The sequence below is a fragment of the Gracilinanus agilis genome, chromosome 1 (assembly GCF_016433145.1).
Source record: "Gracilinanus agilis isolate LMUSP501 chromosome 1, AgileGrace, whole genome shotgun sequence".
NCBI lineage: Eukaryota > Metazoa > Chordata > Mammalia > Didelphimorphia > Didelphidae > Gracilinanus > Gracilinanus agilis.
The window spans coordinates 701,340,219-701,363,652 of record NC_058130.1 but is presented as its reverse complement, the minus strand read 5'-3'; the positions used below and the strand labels follow the sequence as shown (position 1 = coordinate 701,363,652).

The 23,434-nt window shown below is 41.1% G+C and overlaps 1 protein-coding gene across 1 annotated transcript in view; it reads right to left on the bottom strand.

Annotated features, from left to right (window-relative positions):
- Positions 1–23,434, bottom strand: part of GLI4 (GLI family zinc finger 4) — a 58,449-nt gene that overhangs the window by 22,277 nt on the left and 12,738 nt on the right. Inside the window, exons 2-4 of the mRNA XM_044684570.1 lie at positions 20,867–21,029; positions 7,196–7,383; positions 5,124–5,292 (exon numbers count right to left, since the gene is read on the bottom strand). Coding sequence (XP_044540505.1) covers positions 5,124–5,292; positions 7,196–7,383; positions 20,867–21,029 — 520 coding nt within the window. The remainder of the gene's footprint in view (positions 1–5,123; positions 5,293–7,195; positions 7,384–20,866; positions 21,030–23,434) is intronic.

Sequence of the window (23,434 nt, the reverse complement as noted above, 5' to 3'; positions counted from 1 at the left end):
GTCTGCACTGGTTCCCCACTCAGGGTTTCCGAGCCTTCACCCTCACCTGCGTCTACACCTTCACTCATGCCTGCGCTCAAGGTCTGTGTTCAAAGTCCGCCCACGTTCTTTAGCCTCTTGGGGTCTTAAGTCTTGCTGCTCTCAGGAGCAGGCCCTGGAGCTGCCAATGACTTAATGGGTACCCCAAACTTGCTCTAACTCTTTTGCGCTGGCTTTGGCACTGTAGGTGGTGTGGGGGGGAGGGGGTTGCTCAGCTCGCGATTTAGTGAGAGCTGTTTCACCCCTTTATAGCATGGAAATGCCCTGAATGTACCTTCAACGCTGCGCCCTGTTGTGGGGTCGCTTTGTTTATCTGGATTTGTTTTTATGTCCCCTTGAGGAGTCCTATATGCTTTGGTTAGGAGAGGTTAAGCAGCTGCTTTTTACTCTGCTGCCATCTTAACCAGGAAGCCCCCATATTCAAACTCTTGACAAGGTCTGTACATTTCAGCTTTATGTCCTTTCAAGCATGTCCCTTTCTCTCCACTGACACAGCCACCACCTTGATCCAGGCCCTCATCAACACATGGCTGGACTACTATAATAATTGCTGCTGGTGGGTCTGTCTAACTCAAGTCTCTCCACTCCAATCCATCCTCCATTCAGTCACTAAAGTGAATTTTGTAAAACACAAGTGTAATTATGCCACTTCCACCCCGTACCAACCCCCATTAAATAAACTGCTATGGCTTCTTATTGCTTTCAGGATCAAATACAAAATGTTCCTGCTTGGCATTCAAACCCCTTCATAAACTAGGCCCTTCCTCACCTTCTAGACTTCTTTTTTTAAACCCTTACCTTTCATCTTAAATTCAATACTACGTATTGGTTTGAAGGCAGAAGTAAGGCCTGGGCAAATGGGGTTAAGTGACTTGCTGAGGGTCATGTATCTAGAAAGTATCTGAGGCTGCAGTTGAACCCAGGACCTCCTATCTCCAGGCCTGGTTCTCTATTCACTGAGCCTCCTAGCTGTCTCCCTTTCTGGTCTTCTTATGCCTTACTGTCCTATACATATCTGATTCAGTGACACTAGCCACCTGGATTCCATGAACAAGATACTTTGCTTCTTAGCTCTGGTCATTTTCTCTAAGTCTCATGCTTAAAATGCTCTTCCTTATCAGTTTCACCTATTGACTTCCACTGCCTGGCTTCCTTTAAGTCCAAACTAAAATCCTACCTTTTATTAGAAGCCTTCCCCAACTTCTCTTGATTCTAGTATTTTCTCTTTGTATTTATTCGTATATAATTTGCTTTGTATATATGTTTGCATATTGTCTTCCCCAGAAGATTGTAAACTCCTTGAGGATAGACTCTTTTGTCTCTTTTTGTATCCCTAGAGCTTGCACATAGTAGGAATTTAATAAATGTTTGTTGATTGACTAACCAGACATGTTGGTAATAAGATTTTTCTTTTGTTCTTAGTTGGAGTTGGGTTGTAAGGTGAGAAAGGAATTTTTGCTGATTGAAACAAAATAGAATTTAAAAAACTTGGCGGATGGACCAGAGTGGGGAAAGATGAGAAGCAGGGAAAACAACCTGCAGGCTCTGCATGAGGGTGGGTAATGGTGTCAGAGATGAGAAGAGGAATATACGAAGATTGTGCAAAGATGGCATCAACAGGTCTCGGCCACAGATTGGCTATGTAGGAGTGCGTAACTGTGAAGAGTCAAGAATTACACCTAGATTAATAGCCTGGGTGATTGGAAGGATAACGCCACCCATCGCAGTAAAAGTTAAGTTAGGAAGAGGGGAAAGTTTGGATGAAGATAATGAGTTCAGTTTTAGACATGTTAAATTTACAACATCTATGGGTTGCCCAGTTCAAGGAATTCAACAGATAGTTGGAATTATGACATTAGAAGTGGAGACGTTAGATGTAAGCCGATCTAAAATTCATCTTCAAAGAAACAAGAATTGAATACATGGAAGTTGATAAGATCTCCAAGAGAAATAGAACAGAGGGAGAAGAGGGCCCTGGATAGAGCCCTGGGACATGACCTAGATGAAGGAACAACAAAGGAAACTAAGAAGGAGTAGTCAGACACGTAGGAGGAGAACTAGGAGACAGCAGAGTCAAGAAAACCTAAGAGGAAGAAAAGAATGATTGACATCATTACATGCTACAGAGAGATCCAGAAAGACAAGAATTGAGAAAAGGCTATCAGATTTGTCAATTAGAAAATCACTTATCATAAAGATCAAGTCACGATAAGCAAAAAAAACAACTACTTATTCAAAATTATATATACTAGCATTATAATTTTAAATAATTAGAAAGGTAAATACCTAACAGCTTGTAATAATTAGGATGGTGTATCACTGTAATATGAATCACAATGAATTATAGAATCTCAGACCCATAAAGGGCCCTAAAAAGCCATCTCCTTCCATCTGAACAAGGTTTTTCCCTACCACTGACAAGGAGTCATCTAATATTTGTCTAAAGACCTCCAAGGAAGCTGAAGTACTATTTTCTAAGGATACCATTCCACTTTTGGATTCTGGAAGGCTCTAACTATTAAGAGAATTTGATCATATGAAGAATATAAACAAATCTGCAAAGAGAGAAAATTATGAAGAACCAGAGCAATGTATATATCTTCAATATGATGCCATGAATCTCTGACTACAAATTTATAAAAGCAAAAATATATTAAGAAATACAGAGGAGGAAGCTAGATGGCACAGTGAATAGAGTGCCAGGTCTGGAGTTGGGAGGACTTGGGTTCAAATCTAGCTTCAGATACTTTCTAGCTGTGTGGCCCTGGGCAGATCACTTTACCCTGATTGTCTAGCCCTTGCCCTTCCTGTCTTAGAGTTGTTTCTAAGACAGAAAGTTAAGGGTCATAAAAGAAAGAAATGGAGAACTGAAGAACCAGAGAACTGAGAGGAATATATAGAGTGATGAATAAGCTGTTATGGGCATGTTGTACATAGAAATTATTTTTAAAAGTGAAAAATACAAGCAAATGAAAAGTGACCTACATATAAAAAGTCACATAAAAACCTGGAGGAAAAAGGATGAAGATACCTTTAACAACTATAACTATGGGGAGAATTCTTAATCAAATATCAGATAACAAAGGTCACAAAAGGTAAATTGAGAAGTCCTTACATGAATTAAATCAATGAAGCTAGTGTAAGAAGGGAAACTACCGTTGCGAATAATTTTTTACATGAAACACCTCATTTAAAGATTCACTATTCAAGCTCTATAGGAGATTAACACAAATATATGAACAAGAAGCATTCCTCAATAGATAATGGTCAAAAGCTATGAACAGTTTTCAAAAGAATTACAGATATTAGCCAAATGGAAAATTGTTTCAAATTGTTGATAAGAAAAATGAAAAAATTTCAAAATTCTGAGATTTCACTAAAATCCACCAAATTGGGAAGGATGACAAAATATAGAAATACTTAACTTCTGTGGCATATTAAGCAATAAAACCAAATAAAAAAAAGCATAAAAATTATATGTTTAATTGTACATACACACCACAATCTCTCCCACATTCTTGAGTCATTTTTGACTTCTTCTAGAGGACAACCATCATTTTCCTTGATATCCACCCTATCCCTTTTTAAACTCTTACTTTCTGTCTTAGTAACAACTCTTAAGAAAGAAGGGCAAGGGGTAGGCAATCAGGGTTAAGTGATATGTCCAGAATCACACAGTTAAGAAGTGTTTAAGGCCAAATTTGAACCTAGATTCTCCCAACTCCAGGCCTGGCACTCTATCCACTGTGCTACCTAACTGCTTCCATATTATCCTTTTTTAAGTGTTGACTAGGGGGGCAGCTGGATGGCTCCGTGAATTGAGAGCCAGGCCTAGAGACAGGAGGTCTTAGGTTCAAATCTGGCCTCAAGACACTTCCTAGCCGTGTGACCCTGGGCAAGTCACTTAACCCCTAATGCCTAGCCCTGTAACAAATTAAAAAAATTAATATAGAAGGATATATATATATATAAAGATATTAGGATTTTAAAAAATGAATAAAAAAAATCTTTAAGTGTTGACTAAAATGAGACAAGTTACTCTTATAAAGGCCTAAATACTAGTAAGTTCTTTGAAGATCAATAGACTCTAATTCCATGGGAGAAGTATAATGAAAAGGGAAGAGCCCTAAACCAGGATGGTTAGTTTGAACCTTGGCTCTCCTCTCACAAAAAAATGCTCCTGAAGAACTATGTAACCCTGGGTAAGCCTCTTAACCTCTGGACCTCAGGTCCTCATTTGTAAAAAAGAGGGTTATGGTTGATTACTAAGTTTCCACTTCCACTAGGAAGTATTTAAATTATTTAAAATTTCTGTCTCTCCCAGTGCTGAGTATAGTGTTCTATAGAGTAGACACTGAAGTGTCTTGAATGTTACTGAATGCATGCAGAGTCTAAAAGAAGGATGACTTCCTGGCCCTTATATGTTATTCTCAGAGAATCCAAGAATGCCAGTGTTGCAAAGTGCCTTCAGATTAACTAACCTAAAATCTCTTATTGGATGGAGGAGAAAATTAACACCAAGACAAGTGGAGAGATATGTGTGAGATCCCACACGGAGTCAAGCTAGAATCAGGATCTTCTGATTTCTAGTGCAGGCGTTTTTTAAGTATACCACCAGGGATGGAGGGATATAATAACCCAGATCCTCATCTTGGCTCTGCCAAGGAATTTGCTTCTAACACACCCCAGCATTCCACAGGCTTTTTTCATAATGGCATTCCAGGGCTGACTCTTACTAAGCTTGTGGTCAACAGTGACCCCAGATTATCTGCTTTTCTTGTGCCTACCAGCCCATTTTCAACCTGGATTTGGTTTGCTGGTACCAAATTCCATAAATGTATCATTTTGTCCCTATACCTCCTAAATTTCATCCATCTAGTTAGGATAGCATGGGGCAATCAAGGAAGGCTCTGCATGAATAAAAAATCATTTATTATGGGCTTATCATGTGCCAATCACTAGCTAATTTCTGAACTGAGAGTGGAAAAAAAGCATAATGTGCTTAGAGATGAAAGTTAAGTAGATATGGGAGGGAGAGTACAAAATAAGCAGTTTGAGTAGGGAAGAATATAGTTGAAGGGTACCATGTTGATGATCATGGAGGTGGAGCTGTGCCTTTTGGCGATGAGGTCCAGGAGTTATCCCAGGTGATGAAAAATTGATGGGGGATGGAACAGGAGGTGACTCCTGTTCTTCCCCCAGGTCTGCCATCTTCCTAGAGAAGCCTTCTTGAATATGTAGCACAGTTGAGACCTGGGAAAAATGGAAAATTGTGGCAGGATGAGGGTGGCATTATAAGAGGCCAAAACATGAGAGTTTGGAAACACATCCAGGAAGGAAAAAGTGGACTAAAGGACTCTTGGGGAGTGAGACCCGATTTTATTGGTTTAGGGAATGAACTCTCAGGGAAGGCATTCCCTCTACTAAATATTCTAAAACTTAAGAGTCTAGAAGAATTTCCTGGAGCACTGAGAGGTTAAGTCATTTTCCCAGGGTAAGATAGTCAATATGAGTCAAAGGCAAGCCAGAAAAAGGGTCTTCTTCACCCATCAATCATTCACACTACTACTGACATTTATATAATGCAATCTGACAACCCTTGCAGGACAGTATTACAGGTATTATTTGCCTGCATTTTACAAATGAAGTTAAGTCACTTGTCTATTTACACAAAGCTAGCAAGGTATTTTTTGGGGGAGAGTCTAAAACAGGCTGCTATTCATTTCTCTAAGGTAATGGATAGGGCTGTTGAGTGGGTAAGGTCCAGTGTAAATTGAAGCCTTCCCTGATTATTTCTTCACTCTCTACTCAAAGTTGGTAATGCTCTTCCTCTTGCCCCTATAGTTTGCAAAGCATTTGGTTTATAGCTTTTTGTAGGGTCTGGTTGTAGAAGCTTCCTTAACTAATAAAATTGCAGATTACTAAATTTGTAATTTGTAGTCATAGAAACCTTGCCCATGGCCACACAGCTAAAATGTATCTGAGGCAGAGCTTGAATCCAGCAGGTCTTCCTGACTCCAAGTATGCTACACTCATATACATTCTATTGTAACTGTTAGTGTGTCATATTCCCATTCTAAACTCCATGAGGGCAAAAAGTATTTTATCTAAATTTTATATCTTTCTCCTTACCTAACACAGTGTCTTTTATATAACTGATACTTAATGTTTATTGAAGCTGAAATTGTCGACAAAGCTCAAGAGTCAGAGTATCATGCTTTTAGTATCGGAATCAACAATGGCCAGCCTGGAACTGACTTTATGGATCCTCCGATTTAATACAACCCTCTCATTTTACAGATGAAGGAAATGATAAGGGACATCTGGTTCAAGTAGTTGCTTGCTACATACACTGAACCTCAAAAAAGAGATAAAAATTTCACAGTCGTATCAGAAAAACAGTCAGTGGTCCTGCAAGTGGCAAGACAAGAAGTAAAAATATAGTCTTAAATCTCAGGGCAGTTTTTTCTTCAACACACACACATACGCCTTTCTCTGGATTATTGGGTCTGGCGGAGACGGTTCCTTCAAGGCAGGGCCAATTTAGAATAGCATTTCAGCCTTGGCTTAGAGCAGTGGAAAAAAAGCACTGGCCTCAGAGTCAGGAGACCTGGGATTGGCATCCCGGCTCTAACACAACTGTCAGCAAGTCCTTTCGGTTCCCTCATTTTGTACAAAGAGAACAAGACCCACAACAGCTCAGCCTACTTTCCCAGGGTGGTGGCAGGGCACGTGCTTGGGAGACCCCGAGGTACTGTAGGAACGGGGGTCCGGCCGAGCCGGGGCAGGGGACGAATACGTCGAGGGACGGAAGAGGGCAGCAATCGAAGAGGTTCCGAGCGCTCCCACCCTCGGGCATGCAAGTCAGGGTCCAGGCGGAGAAAGGGGCGCGAGGACGGGAGGGGACGCGGGGCTCAAAGGCTCTCAGCCCGCGCCGGCGGGCTATCCCTCAACCCCCACCCCAGGGAGGGAAGGACGGGACCGGACAGGACGGGCGAGGCGGGGCCGCCCTTCCCTCCCCGGCCACGGCCCTACGGAGACTCCTCTACTCGACTGTACCCCGAGAGCCCCAGGAACCTGGGGCAGTGTGGGGCCGGGGGAGCCCGCGGACCGCGTACACTGACCCAGCCCCCTGAACCCAGACCCCGCCGCTCACCTGCCGGACTCCGAGCCGCGGCCCCGGACAGGAAGTGTCCCCAGCTCTGGAGCCCCGCCCCCGCGCCTGTGGACGCCCCGCCCCCGCGACGCTTCCTCTCGGACGCTCTAGGAAGCCGGGACGACTGCAATTCTCGCGCCTCGGTGGGCCGGGTTCGGTGGGGCAGACACGGAGGTGGGGAGGAAATCCTGGCCCGGAGAGGGGCGAGAGAGGGAAGGAGAGAAAGGGGAGGGAGAAGGGAGAAGGGAGAAGAGAGAAGAGAAGGGGGATGAGAGGGAAGGAGAGAAGGAGAACGGTAAAGGGAAAAGAGGAGGGGGACAGGGAAGGGGAAGAGGGAAGAAAAGAAGGGGAGGAGAAGGGAGAGGGGAAAAGAAGAGCGGGAGGAGGAGAAAGGAGAAGATGAGGGAGAGAAAGAGAAGGAAGGGAGAAAGGAGAGAAGGGGAGAAGAAGGAGGAGGAGGAGAAGGAAAGGGGACAGCTAAGGACATAAGAAAAGGGAGAGGGGAGAAGAAAGAAGGGGAGAGAAAGAGGAGCACCTGAAGAAGGTTGGGAGAGTGGAGGGGAAGTGGTAAGGGAGGAGAAGATGTAAGGAAGCCAGAGAGGGAGAGTTGAGGAATGCTGAAAGGGAATGGAAAGAAAGAAGAGAAGATGAGGTCGTTATGGATGAGGGAAATAGAAAAGGAGAAGGAACAGTGAGGAAGGAGGAGGAAAGTGGGAAGGGCTGAAACAGAAAGAGAGGAAGGAAGGGGGAGAGAGGAAGAAAAGGGAATTGATGAGAGGGAGAGCTAAGAGAAAGATAAAGAAGAATAAGGGAGAGGAGGGGGGAGAGGAGAAGAAAAAGTTGGAGACAAAGAAGATGAAAGGAAAGGCGGCCTCCTTCAGCTTCCCTCTTGAAGCCAGAAACACCTGATTGCCTGAATCAACTTGAAGCTTGAAAAGTTCAAAACAAGACTTACTGAAGATTGAAGAGCTCTCAATCTCACCAACTCCACCTTTTCCCTCTTATAGTCACAGGACATTGATCTCCTCCAAAAAGGAGAGAGTCGCATACTAATGGACTTTGAGACTGGGATTATAAAAAAAAATAGATAGCATTGCAAAGGAAAGCAATTATATTGAAATAAAGATGTAATTTTTAAAAATCCTATCCAAGTTCACAGATTCTTTGAAATCTATATCCAGACTAAGGTTAAGAACCTCTTATTATTAGTCCAACTATTTATTGTTTGACCCAGAATTCTCTAAAGCAGTCTTCCAGCCTTGAAGACTGCCAGTGAGAGGAAACCCAAGATAGACCATTCTGAGTTTGGACAGTTCTAATTAATTCTTCCATTTGACTGCTTTTCAAATACTTGGAGAGGGCTTCATGTCCTCTCTAAATCTTCCCATGGTCAAATTACATATGCATCATGCTAAAGCTGGTTTCACAAAGATACAGAGTAAGCTCTGTTGCAGAGAATTTTATTTATATATATGTAACTTGTCAAGTATGTGGCATTATCATTATGGTGAAGTATCATCAAAACCTATACTGTCTAAGAAGAAGCTTCATATCTTTCACCTCTCTGGATGTAGTTCACTCACAACAACCTGTCCTCAAGGTGACAGGTCTACATTCCCAGAGAGAGACTGTTTCATTCAAACCTCCTGTTGAGGGGAAAAACACTCTCCAAGTCACCACTCTAACCTCAGCCAGTGAGTTTTTATAGCACTAATAACTCACAATAAGGATGCTTTGCAACCTTAAGCATAACTACATAAAACAAAAGAAATATGTCTGAATGAAGTATTTAAGTACTTTGTACAAAGTGCTGGGAATGCAAATAGAAAAGATAATCCCTGCTATTAAGGGACTCATTCTAATTGGGGAGACAACACAGAGGAAAATTTTTTGTTGCAAGTCATTCAGAAAAGTCCCATGATCCTTGGAGTGCAGTGGCAAAACAGATGAGAACACCTTATTAATGTCATTCTGCTAATCAAATCAATTTCCAAAGTTGAAGCATTTGATGATGTCAAGGATTTTGGTGACAAGAAATTTCTGAGTCTTCAATAGATGGAACTACAAGAGGTCATGCAGGAACAGTTCTTAGGCTGCATCTCCATAGAGGATGTTTCCGAAAGCATTGCTATTCTTTTTTTGTTTAATTTTATCTTTATTGTCATGCAAAACACACTTCCATATTGGTCATTGTTGTAAGAACAAACTCATACATAACCAAAACCCCAAAATAAAATCATAAATACACTGATGTGAAAGACAACTCCAACAGTTTTTCCTCTGGAGGTGGATAGCATTTTCCGTCATAAATTCTTCAGGATGTTCCCAGATCATTTCATTGCTGAGAGCAGTCAAATTTTCACAGATGATCATCATACAATATTGCTATTATTGTGTACAATGTTCTCCCAGTTCAGCTTATTTCACTCTGCATCAGTTCCTGCAGATCATTCCAGCTTTTTCTGAACTAATCTTGCTTATCATTTCTTGTAGCACAATAGTATTCCATCACCAACATTTTCAGTCATTCCCCAATTGATGGACATGCCCATCATTTCCAATTCTTTGCCACTACAAAAAAAGAGTTGCTATAAATATTTTTGTACAAGTGGGTCCTTTCTATTTTTAAAATTATCTCCTTGGGATACAGCCTTAGTAGTGGAATTACCAGATCAAAGTGTATGCAGTTTTATAGCCCTTTAGGCATAGTTCCAAATTGCTCACCAGATTGGTTGGATCAGTTTACAACTCCACCAGTAAGCATAAGCATTAGTGTCCCAATTTTGCCCCATTCTCTCCAACATTTACCACTTTCCTCTTTTTGCCATACTGACCAATTTGAAAAGTGTGAGGTGATACCTCAGAATCGCTTTAGTTTGCATTTCTCTAATCAAGAGTGATTTAGAACATTTTTTTCCCCACATGATTACTGATGGCTTTGATTTCTTCATCTGAAAATTGTTCAAATCCTTTGACCATTTGTCAGTTGGAGAATGGTGTGTATTCTTATAAATTTGACTTATAAGTTCTCTATGAATTTGAAAAATTAGACCTTTATCAGAGATATTTGTTATACAATTTCCCCCTCCCCCAGTTTGTTGTTTCCCTTCTAATCTTGTTTACATTAGTTTTGTTTGTACAAAATCTTTTTTATTTAATATAATAAAAATTATTCATTTTACATCTTATAATATTATCATACATTCTTCCCTTCCCCAAAGATCCGCCAGGTAAACTATTCAGTTTATTTATGGTATCACTCCTTATATCCATTTTGACCTTATCTTGGTATAGGGTGTGAGATATTGGTCTATATCTAGCTTCTGCCATACTATTTTCTAATTTTTCCAGCAATTTTTGTTAAATAGCTTTAGTTCTTATTCCCAAAAGCTGGGATCTTTGGGTTTATCAAACCTAAAGTCATTTACTCTTGTATATTGTGTATCTTATCTACTCCATTGATCTACCATTCTATTTCTTAGCCAACACCAGATTATTTTGATGATTGCTGCTTTATGGTACAGTTTGAAATCTGGTACTGCTAAGCTACCTTCCTTCACATTTTTTTCTATTAGTTCCCTTGATATTCTTGATCTTTTGTTCTTTCAGGTGAATTTTGTCATTATGTTTTTGAGTTCTATAAAATAATTATTTGGTAGTTTGATTGGTATGGCACTGAATAAATAAGTCAATTTAGGTACAATTGTCATTTTTATTACATTAGCTCAGCCTACCCAAGACTAATTAATATTTTTCCAATTGTTTAGATCTGACTTTATCTGTGTGAAAAATATTTTTTGTAATTGTGTTCATATAATTCCTGTGTTTTCCTTGGCAAGTAGATTCCCAGGCACTTTTTTTTTATTGTTTAGAGTGATTTTAAGTGGAATTTTTCTTTCTAACTCTTGCTGCTAGACTTGGTTGGTAATATATAGAAATATTGATGATTTATGTGGATTTATTTTGTATTCTTCAACTTTACTAAAGTTATTAATTATTTCAACTAGTTTTTTAGTTGATTCTCTAGGATTCTCTTAAGTATACCATAATATCATCTGCAAAGCATGATAGTTTAGTCTCCTCACTGCCTACTTAAATTCCTTCAATTTCTTTTTCTTTCCTTATTGCTAAAGCTAGCAATTCTAATGCAATATTAAATAATAGTGGTGGTAATGGGAATCCTTGCTTTACCCCTGATCTTATTGGGAAGGCTTCTAACTTATCCCCATTGCAGATGATACTGAAACATCGCTATTCTGAAGGCTTTTGGGTTTAGGTCTTGACCTGTCTTCATCAGGGTCTGGGGAGAGATGATGGACAAGGCAGTGGCAGTGGTTTGATTTATCTGGAATATGCTGCCTCCTGTCTCCCCTAGGATCCTTTGCTGCTTCAGCTAGACAGGCTTTTTTGTATGTGGGCATAAATATTATTTACATATATGTATATATATATTTGTATATTACATCAAACAAGTAATAAAATATATCACAATGCACAAATATACCAGGATCACACTTCCTTATAAATACTTTTCACTTTAGTGAAGATTAGGCACATGTTTATAGGAGCCTATCAGGGAAGCACATGAGAGAATAATTACAGGGAGGAAAACTCATGTGCTTAGAGTAACTTGGAGTTCTGGCTTCAAAATTATTGATTCGTTCAAAAATATTTTCACTGTTCAGATCTGGCCTCTGTTGTGAGGAAGATTAATAAACTATTATTTAGGAGGCTTAGGAAGCAGGGCTGAAGGATTCTAAATGGAATGGGGAAACAGGAAGTGTTGCTTCTCTCTCTGAGATGGACTCCATGGTGGCTAGGGACAAGTTGTAACTGACCCCCTGGGAGACCTCAGAGGAAGTGGAGTTTGTATCCTGATATCCTGATATCCAGAAGGAGGAAAGTCATCTGCCTGTGGGAGATTAGGTTGAGACTATAAAACCTAACCTGGGTTGCTGATCAGCTCAGGATGGTTTAGCTCCCTGACTTACCCAACTGAAGGAGTACTGACTGAAGACCTGGGAAAGCTGTATCATCACTGGATTTTGACAGGATTCAGCAGTGAGGATCCCACTTTCATTCCTGATCTCCATTGCTCCCTGCCCGGCTATAGTTTCTAGCTTAGTGTAGATAAGTTCATTTCCTGACCCTGAGGCTTCCCCATAGACTGGTAGAATACAACCCCTTTCCCTTCTTTAAAATTAGAGTTCATTGAATTAAACTCTATTTATAAAGCCCATTGTCAGCCTACTCACTTGCTAGTTTCACAGACTCCCTGGCTAGGTGGATCAGTGTGACAGTTAAGGCCCAACAGTTACTCCTGTCAACTGCCATTCCCCAAACTGCCAAACCCAATTTCCCTTACTTGTTTGGTCCCAGACTATTGTCCATTCCTGTCTCCTACTCACCCTTTTGAACCCAGATAAAATATATAAGTTAACCCCAGGTTTTACCTTAAGACCTCAGACTGTATAACCTTGGGCAAGTCACTTTAATTCCCATTTCCTAGCTCTTATCACTCTTCTGTCTTGGAATCAATACACAGTATTGATTCTAAGATGGAAGGTAAGGATTTAAAAATTTTTTTTTCATTGCACATAAAACTGCTTTTCTTCTCAATGCTTGGCTATTGATCCTCACTACTTTCCTTTTTTAAAGAACCCTTGCCTTCTCTCTTAGAATGGATGCTAAATATGGTTCCAAGGTAGAGGAGTAGTAAGGATTGGGTAATTGAGGTTAAGTGTCTTACCCAGCATCTCACAGCTAGAAAGTGTCTGAGACCAGATTTGAACCTCAGTCGTCCAGACTCCAGGCCTGGGCTCTATTCACTGACCACCTTTTGGTTAGGGAAATAATCTCTTCTGACCTTATAAGTAGCATTTACAAGTGCTTTCAATCAATGGTTGCCCCTAAAGGGTGTTTGGAAAGTGTAATTGCAGTTTTTTGTAAGCTGGAGAATTGCAAAACTTATTAAATGGACTCTCCCTGAGTTTATACACACTATCCCAAAACATTTATTCTCCCATCTGGACACTGCTTTGATTCAATAGTAATAGAGCTCATAACAGTTCAGGTTGAATTCACCAGAATTCCAAAGCAGCTGCAAAGCCTGTCTACTTTTCTTATTTTATAAGAGGTGGCAGCTGAGAGCAAGCCATTATGAGAAGTATCACCTCTGTCCAACTCCAGATGGCGATGTAGGACAATAGCTGTCATTGGCCCTCTGAGCTAATGAAGTCAGTTTTCTCACTGAGCAATCAGGAGTCACTCAGCTGAAGCCAAGGGTCATCTGAGGACTTTTTTAAAAAATATATTTTTTTTTCCATGGTTACATGATTCTTGTTGTCTCCCTCCCTTCTTCCCTTCCACCTCCCAGAGTTGATAAGCAATTCCACTGAGTTATACTTTGTTATAATTAGATTAAGTCTACACTGCCCATCTTTAGGTTTAATAACCAAAGGTGAGAGCACCTCCAATTCTGGGAGGTCCTAACCCATGTGTGCTAGAGTAGATGACGAATCAGAATCAACTGACTGCCCCCTAGGTGGTCTATGAGAATAGTCTATTGTGATTGGACATGCAAATTAGGAGGGAGGCACAGGAAGTGCCGTGTAAGTGACCCCTTTAAAAGGAGAAGGTCCTCAGTCAGATGGGGCCTTTGGTGGAAGAGAGAATCTGGCGAAGGACCTTTTCTGGTTCATGGAGGAGTATTGGAATGCTGAGACTCTGGTGAGACCTCAGACTGCTTCCCTTTGAATTGTTACATGGGTAAGTTAGGCTGACTCTCCTTCTCTTCCCTTGGCGTTTCTGGAGGCTCTACCCTCAAGGAAGCCTCTCTTGCCTCTCTAATTGTAAAAGGCTTTGTGGCTAGAAGCCTTGTTTAATTCACCTCTGTGCCCCTCTGCTGGGCCTCTAAATTCTTACCTGGTCCGGGCCTCTGGTCTGGGCCAGAGTTTCTCTCTCTCAATTTCCCTACCTTCAAACTTCCTAGTTGTAAATAAATCACCATAAGTCAATTTTGACTTGAGATTATTCATAATCGAGGATTGATAATAGTTCAATCCTCTAGCGACCATCTTTTAATATATTGAACTCATAAAACCCCTTTTTCACCCTTACAACTTGTGTTATCACTCAAAACCTATTTATACATGATTCATTTCCATAATAGTGTAACCTTCTAAAACCAAAACTCCACATCATATCCCCATATAAATAAGTGACAAATCATATGTTTTCTTCTGCATTTCTACTCCAACATCAACTGAGGACTTTTAAATGCTTCAGCTCCAACAAGGCAGCTTTTCAGCATCCCCCACCATAGGGTCTTCAATTTTTTTTCAGGTTCCTGTGTCAAATTATTCTCTAAGATTCCTTTACCCAGTTTTTGGATCTATCAATGGCTTAAATGAGCCTCTGGCCACTCAGGCATAATTTTGTGGTCTCCACCAGACCCACAATATAGCAAGGTAACCCTTTATGCCTCCTTAATTGATTCACTATCTTACTCACCACATGACTATTCCAAACTATTCATCACTCCTCAAGCCTTTATGATTCTTTTCCTTATCCTCTCAGTTGATGACCTTGTCTTGTATTTCAGTGAAACAATTCACTAAGAGGGATCTTCTTGCCTTCTCATTTCATATGTAAGGATTATTATTGGAAAGCCCCAAAGATGTTTTAATTGATCAGATAGGCTTGTGTGAATGGAGCCTATCTAAGGGACTCTCTTTTCCTTACTTGGAGGGTATGAAGAGGATAATCTCTGTAAAGGGGTGTAATGGGCAGAGATGGGCAGGTGTCAGTGAACAGATAAGGAATTTCTTTGGGGTTAGAATTGACAGGTCTCTAGGACTTAACTTAAATGCCTAGACCCCAAGAAACCCTTTCTGAACACAACTCTGCCAGGGTAAGGCTGAATGTCAGGTGCCTTGGACTTTGTGAAGCCAAAGCTTAGTTAGACAGACCCAATTCCCTCTTCTTCCCAATATTCCCAGGAAAACTCTAATCTGACTGCTAATAATAAAGGTTGGTTTATTGTAATTGTGATCAAGGATGGGTAAGGAGAATGGGAGAGGTAGCCCTACTCTGCCACAATATAAAGGGGTCCATTTTCCCTGGCCAAGCCAGCTGACTTTGACCAGGAATTCTCCTACTCCTTCTCCTATATCTGATAACTGGACTAAGCTAACAGATTGAATAGGGTGATAAAATGATCTCTCTTGAAAGGCAAAGGTCTAGACAGTGAGTCTTTGTGGTTGGCCCAGTGGCCGTCCGGGTCCACAGACCCCTTTCAGCCACTGGCAAATGTCAGAGCTTTCCTTCAATGGTTGAATTGAGAATCAGGAACAACAGGTTTTCAGGTATAGAGATAGCCAGAGAAACCTCCAGAAAGCTACAGCTGAATCCAGAGGTTGGGCAAAAATCCTCTGTCTCCCCCAGAGTCTAAAGACGAAGACCCCTTTCCCCTGGGTTCTCTCCCACAAGCCTCTGCTCCTCCTCTCAACCACTGCTCTTGTCAATCACCTCCCTTTTCAACATTCCAAACTGTCCTTTGCACTTTTCCTTACACATAATCAGATGTCTTCCCCCACTATCTTCTTAACTCCGATCTCACATAAAGTCTCAGTGAGACAGATCTTTCTACATGTATCCTTGATGTCATTCTATTTTCACTCTTTAATATTCATACTCTCTCTATTAATTGGCCATTTCTCTAATGCCTATAAACAAGCCCATTTTTCCTCCATCATTAAAAAAACTATTATTTGATCTGACCATCTCCAATAGCTATCAGTCCAGTCTCTCTGACTTCCAGCCTCCTATCACCTGAACAGCCTGTTGTCCAAAACAGAAATATGTTTCCCACAAAATGTCTCTTCTTCCAAACTTTTCTATTACTTTTGAAGGAAGAAACCACCATGCTCCTAGTTACTCAACCTTGCATCCTTGGTGTTGATTTCAGCTTCTGACATTCACCCCACATACCTGTTCTGTTGCCAAATTTTGTCATTCTTCACAACATCATTAATATGCATCTTCTCTCCTCTTATACAGCCACTCCATTGGTAGAAACCTTCATTGCTCCATCATGACTGGAATATTGAGATAGTCTTCTATTTGATCTTCTTGCCCTATTCTCTTCCCACTCATCTCTCCTCTGCTCAGCTATCAAAGTGAGCTTCTGTAAGCTCAGGTATGACTCTTAAAACTCCACAAAAAATTCCAATGGCTTCTTATTACTTTCAAGACCAAATAGAAATTCTCTGGAATTTAAAGCCCTTTACCATCTGGCCCCTTCTTATCTTTCCAGTATTTTTTCACTTTATTCCTCTCTGTGCCTTATTGCAGTATCTCATCCATGATACTTCATCTCCTTACCCTGGACCTTTTTATTGTCTCCCATGCTTTAAGTGCTCTCCCTCTTTACCTTGTGTCCTGGCTTCCTTCAAGACTCAGTTCAAATCCCAACTACCGTAAGAGGTTTTTACCATTCTTTCTCATTATCATTCATTTCCCTTGGAAAGCTACCTCTCATGTATTCTATATAGGTCTTGAATGTACATAGTTATTTGTATGGTGTCTCCATTGGAATGTGAGCTCCTTAAGGGTAGGGACTATGTTTTTGCTTTTCTTTGTATCCTCAAAGCTTGGCACAGTGCCTGGCATATAGTCAGTATTTCATAAATACTTATGTACTGTGACATATATTTGTACATACTTAATTGATATATTCCATTTTTGCCCAGTAGAATTTAAACTATTTGAGGACAGGGACTGTTCTGTCTTAGTCACAACTTTAAAACAGAATGGAAGGGCTAGACAAATGGGGCTAACTGACTTATCCAGAGTCACACAGCTAGAAAGTCTCTGAGGCCAGATTTGAACCCAAGTTCTCCTGACTTCAAATCTGCTGTTCTATCTACTGAGTCACCTTTTCCCCCTGGGTTTAATACAGAATTAAAAGTTACTAGGCTGTAAGTTCCAGGAAGGCAGCAGCCAGATTTTATTTCTTTGCATGTAGCCTAGTCCTTAGCATGCTGCATCACACATCATAAGCATTTTTTTTTTATCCTGGGACTCCATTCTAGGAGCATAGGGCCACAACCAGTAGGCAATGGGTCGCTCAGGGTCACCCAGCTGGGAAGTGTCTGAGCCCGGATTTGAACCTAGGACCTTTCATCTCTAGGCCTGGCTCTCAATCCACTGAGCTAGCCCAGCTGCCCCTACTTTAGGTTGCAGTTTCTTTAGCAGATGTAGTTTTTACAGGGTGGGGTTGCTAGCCCCACGCCCAACCCTCCTCCTTTTTCATCCGGGCTAGGGACTGTCCTTAGCCCAGGAGTGGTAAGGGTGGGCGATAGGGGTCAAGTGACTTGCCCAAGGTCACACAGCTGGAAGTGTCCGAGGCCGGACTTGAACCTAGGACCTCCAGTCTCTAGGCCTGGCTCTCAATCCACTGAGCCACCCAGCTGCCCCTCGTAAGCATTTAATAAGTGTTTATTAAAAATGAATATCGATATAATACTTTTTATTTCTGTACCAGATAGATGGTTCAGGATGAAGCCCTCCAGCATATCCCCCTATGTTAGTTCTATGAAAAAACATAGACAAGAATCCAATGGAATAAGAAGGCATCAATGGATAACAGTTTACACCAATGGACAGGAAGGATATCCACACCTGGATGAGATCACAATTCCACTGAAGTTTGTGAGGTTCTTAAAACACATGTAAAAGAAGCAAATGTCCATGGAAGGAGTATTGCTAACAGTTCCAATAGAGAATTTTTGAAAAGGGGGATTTGCTAACAACATTTAATAAATATACATTTACTTGAATCACCTGCAGAGGCATACAGTCCTGCTACCAACTTCTACTTACTAGATTGTACCAAAAAGCAGTGGGAGCCAGAGAAAGGGACCCTTCCTGTTTGGGGCCTGAGAATACCCCAAAGTACAGAACTCCTCCTGCATCCTCTGAGAGATGGATCAAACAGGGAACCACTTTTCCTACTCTCATCTCCCAAACCTATGCTTTCTCCCCGCAGGAGGTATACCCCTTATGTTGCCTGAGGGTCAGGGCTATCCAAACTTTGCCCTTCCTTAGTCTTAGGCCTCACTTAGGTTCCTATAAAAATGGGGGGATTGGAAGCTAATTATTGTAGTCCTAGTCTCATTTTCAGAGATTGTTTGGATCTAAGAGCACAGAATCTCAGAGCAGGAAGTGCGCTATTTAGTCCACATCTGAACAAGAATCCCTTATACAACATACTAGAGAGAATCTTCATTGAGACAAGTGGACATCCAGGCTTTGTTTGAAGGCTTGTAGTGAAGGACAAGGCATAGCCTCCTGTTATAGTCTATTCTACTTTTGAACAATTCTGATTCTTAGGATATTTTTCGTTACATTGAGTCAAAATCTGCCTTTCTTTAACAGCCATTTCCCCTAGTTTTGTGTGCTGAGATCCAGTTTAGCAAGTATAATCCCTTTCCTAAGGGACAGTCTTTCAAAACTTGAAGGCATTTATCCTGTCCTCAACCCTCAACATGCCCAGTTTTTATAACCAATCCTGTTAGGGCATGATTTTGAGCTCCACTCCCCTTCCTGAAAGCTCTCCTCTGGATTGAGCTCTGCACACAATACTGCAAATAATTGTCTGCTAGAAGTTAGTGTTTAAAAAGTTCATATATAATTTTCCTACTCTGAAGTCATGGCTTTCTTGGTGGAACCTATGATCACACTAGCTCTTTTGGCCCCCACATCACATTACTGATTCATACCGTAAAAAATAGGGCACCAGGGATGTAAATGTGTCCTAATGGTTTGTGGGTACACACACTGGGTTGAAGGAGAGACAGGACCAAGCAGGATAGGGAGACCAAGAATCAAGAATGGCAGTTAGCCCCAGCTGTCACTCTGCTCACTCTAGGCCAGGGTCTTTGGAACCATCAGGCAAGGTAAAGGGTTTTTAACAGTTTTAATTATGATTTACTTATAAAGGTGGAATAGGGGATTCTACACTTAAAACCCTAAAGGGCAAATCACAGGGCAAGGGGAGGACTTGTCTACTCTAACTCTAGTCAACCTAGCTAGGCAGGGCCCAAAGGAGCAGTACTGGAGTCACTGGGAGGCTGCTTCAAACCTGGTTCCAGCCAGGCTTGACCAGCACAGCTAAAGGGCCTGAGGATAGTTTTGAGGGTTCTCACGGTTATCCACAGATGATCACAGGATGCCAAAAGCCAAGGTGGTCCAAGGTATCCAACTAGAGAGAGTGTGCTTGAGATGCTGAAGCAGATCCCAAAATCCTCCTCCACTTGGTGCAGCTCTGCAGGTCTTGTCCTCTTGCTGAAAGCCACCACCACTCAGGATCCCAGGAAATCAGGATGCAGGTCTGAAATCTTCCAGGGCTAGCAACAGTTTGTGCCAACCACTAATGGAGTCTCTCCCAGAGCACAAGCCCTACTTCCTGCTCCTTCATTCCATCTTGGAATTCTCTAGCCCTTCCTGCTAGGTCCATATAAACTATATGTAACTAATACTAAATGATCTTCCTCACAACAATACTGAAGTCTGATAAGTCTTCTAGGTTCTTTTCAAATGAACTGCTTTTTAGCCTGGTCTACCATATCCTGTGCTTTTCCTGAAAAGTCATTTGCTCCTTCCTTAGATGGCTAAGTTTCACCTAGAACTGCTTTCTATTGAGAAACATCATAATAGAAAGAAGTGAATTATTTACAGCAGAACTTAACCACTACCTGAGAGTTTTATTTCTCTTAATAAACTGGCAGTCCAAGAATTTTTTTACAATTACTGCCTGCCTCTCAGAGTCTTCTTAGTTCTTCTGGCCTAGACAAGGAAAAAAAAATGCTCTTCCCTTTAAATACACAGAAACATGCCATGTACAGCTTCAAAATAAGTTTACTCAGCAATTATGGATAAAAATAACATCAAGCGAGGAAGGTAGGTACAAATTTTGGATGGTCAAATATATGAAAACATAGTTCTTTAACTGGGTATCCTTCTGTAGGGGTTACAACAGATGGTGTTCATATGAGAAAAATGAAATTGTCACACTGGATCTTATGGCCAAAGCAAGGATTCAGGAAAAAACCAAGATATTGCAAAGCATTTTCTTGTTGTGACTATCAGAAAACATCACAATTAACGATTCCATGAACAAATTCCTGATTTTCTACCTATAAGAAAGAATTGGTGGTCCCTCCAAGTTCCTAAAAGTTCATCCTTTGGAGTCCTGGCTGAGTGAACAATTGCCATTCTGCCTCTTCTGAAAGTGTTTACATTAGGTTTTCCAGGTTAAGATGGCGGCAGAGTAAAAAGCAGCTCTTAACCTCTCCTGACCAAAACACACAAGACTCCTCAAGGGGACATAAAAACAAGTCCAGACGAACGGAGGAACCCCACAACAGGGTGCAGAGTGGAAGGTACATGGAATCGGGACATTTCCATGCTATAAAGTGGTGGAACAGCTCTCACTAAATCGCGGGCTGAGCAACCACCCCACCCCCACCCCTACCACACACACCACCTATAACGCTGAAGCCAGCTAAAAAGAAATGGAGCAAATTTGGGGCACCCATCGAGTCATTGGCAGCTCCAGGGCCTGTTCCTGAGAGCAGCAAGATTTGGGACCCCAAAAAGCTAAAGAACGCACACGAACTCTGAATGCAGGTACAGAGCGCGGGCGCAGGACGTAGAGCACTGGCGCAGGACGCAGAGCATAAGCGCAAGGTGCAGAGCGCGGGCGCAGAGCGTAGGCGCGGTGGAGGCGTGGGTGGAGGCAGACACAGCCACGAACTAAAGCTCTAAAACCCTGAGTGGGGAACCAGTGCAGACGGGTATACGACTGTGGAAGCAGCGCCCTGAGACTTGTAAAGGAACCTCCAGCAGAGGATCAAGCAAGAGGGTCCACCAGGGGGCTTGACCTTGGAAAAAAACCAGACCTCAGACCTCAGGAGCCAAAAGACCACAGACAGACCCTGAGTGCGAGGATAAAGCTGAGAAGCTGCTGGGCTAATGATGGCTACCCAGACTCAGGAAGTTCAGAAGAGAAAGATTAACAACAAGAAAAAAAGTCTTTAACACTCGACAACTTTTACACAGAGAAAATCCAGACAACCGAGCAAACAAAGGAGGAGAACAAACAAGCATCCGGACCCACCTCAAATAAGGAAAACGGGTCACAAGCTATGGAAGAGTTCAAAACTGAGATTTTAAGGAAAATGGAAGAGATCTGGCTAGAAAATAACAGTCTAAAAGGTAGAATCTTGCAATTGGAAAGTGAGGCTCAGAAATCAAATGAGCTGATAAGCAAATTGAACACCAGAAATGACCAGATTGAAAAGGAAAACCAGAAGATTATAGCCAAAAACCAAAAGATTATAACCGAAAACCAAAAGATCATAGCCAAAAACCGAAAGATTATAGCCAAAACCAATCCCTAAAGGCTAGAATTGAGCAATTAGAAGCTAATGATCTCTCAAGACAACAAGAACAAATAAAACAAAGTCAAAAGACTGAAAAAATAGAAGGAAACATGAAATATCTCAATGAGAGAGTGACAGACCAAGAAAACTGGTCTAGAAGAGACAATTTGAGAATAATTGGTCTTCCAGAAAAACCAGAAATTAATAGAAACCTGGACTCCATACTAAAAGAAATTATTCAGCAAAATTGCCCTGAAGTCCTACAACAAGAGGGCAATATAGACATTGAAAAGATCCATAGAACACCCACGACATTTGATCCAGGTAAGAAAACACCCAGAAATATAATTGCCAAATTCAAGAGCTTTCAAGCAAAAGAAAAAATCTTACAAGAAGCCAGAAAGAGACAATTCAAATATCAAGGAACACCAATCAGGATCACACAGGATCTGGCAGCCTCCACGCTAAAAGACCGTAAGTCCTGGAATACAATATTCAGAAAGGCAAGAGAACTGGGCCTGCAACCATGGATCAACTACCCATCAAAATTGACTATATATTTCCAGGGGAAAGTATGGGCATTCAACAAAATTGAAGAATTCCAAGTATTTGCACAGAAAAGACCAGGGCTAAATGGAAAGTTTGATATCCAACCACAAAAATCGAGAGAAACATGAAAAGGTAAATAAGAAACAGAGGGGAAAGAAAGAAAACTTATAATTTTTAAATTTGCCTTTTTAAGGGCCTCAGTAAGATCTAATTATCTGTATTCCTATGTAGAGAAATGTTATGTATAATTCTCTGTAGTGAACTCTATTCACTATTATAATATTCACTATTATAGTAATCAGAAGAATAATTCACAGGGTGAGGGTGGAACACTAAATAATCTAAGATGACATGGGGGATGGGAAAGAGGGGGTGAATAGTAGGGGACACCAAGAGAAACTTGAGTGAATAAGAAAAATAGGATATTCTATTATACACAAAGAGGGCATGGGAAGGAGAGGGGACAAATACTATTATAAGAAGGAGAGGAAGAGAGCATTAAGAGGTAATAATCAAACCTTACTCTCAGTGTAATCAACCCAGAGAGGGAAGAGTAGCTATACTATCCATTGGAACATAAAACTCTTATCTAACCCTTCTGAGAAAGTCAGAAGGGATAAACCAAGGGGAGCAGGGGAGTAGGGAGGTCAAAAAAAGGGAGGGGAGAAGAAGGGTTTTTTTTTTTTTTTTTTTTTTAAAAACAAAAAGGGGGGGAAAAATAAGGGAGGGGGTAGAAAGGGAAGTTAATCAAGGGAGGGGATAAGGGATAGCTGCTTAATAGCAAACCACTGGTTCTAAAGGAAATAGTATAAGAAAAAAGGGGGTAGGAATAGCTGAGGATACGAAAATGTCAGCAAATGCACAACTGATGATTATAACTCTGAATGTGAATGGGATGAACTCGCCCATAAAACGGAAGCAAATAGCAGAGTGGATTAGAAACCAAAATCCTACCATATGTTGTCTACAAGAAACACATATGAGACGGGTGGACATACACAAGTTTAAGGTTCAGGGCTTGAGCAAAATCTTTTGGGCGTCAAATGAGAAAAAGAAGGCAGGAGTGGCTATTATGATTTCTGACAAAGCCAAAGTAAAAATAGATATGATTAAAAAAGTCAGGGAAGGTCATTATATTCTGATTAAAGGCAGTATAAACAATGAGGAAATAACACTGCTCAATATGTATGCACCAAGTGGCATAGCATCCAAATTCATAAAGGAGAAACTGGCAGAGCTTAAG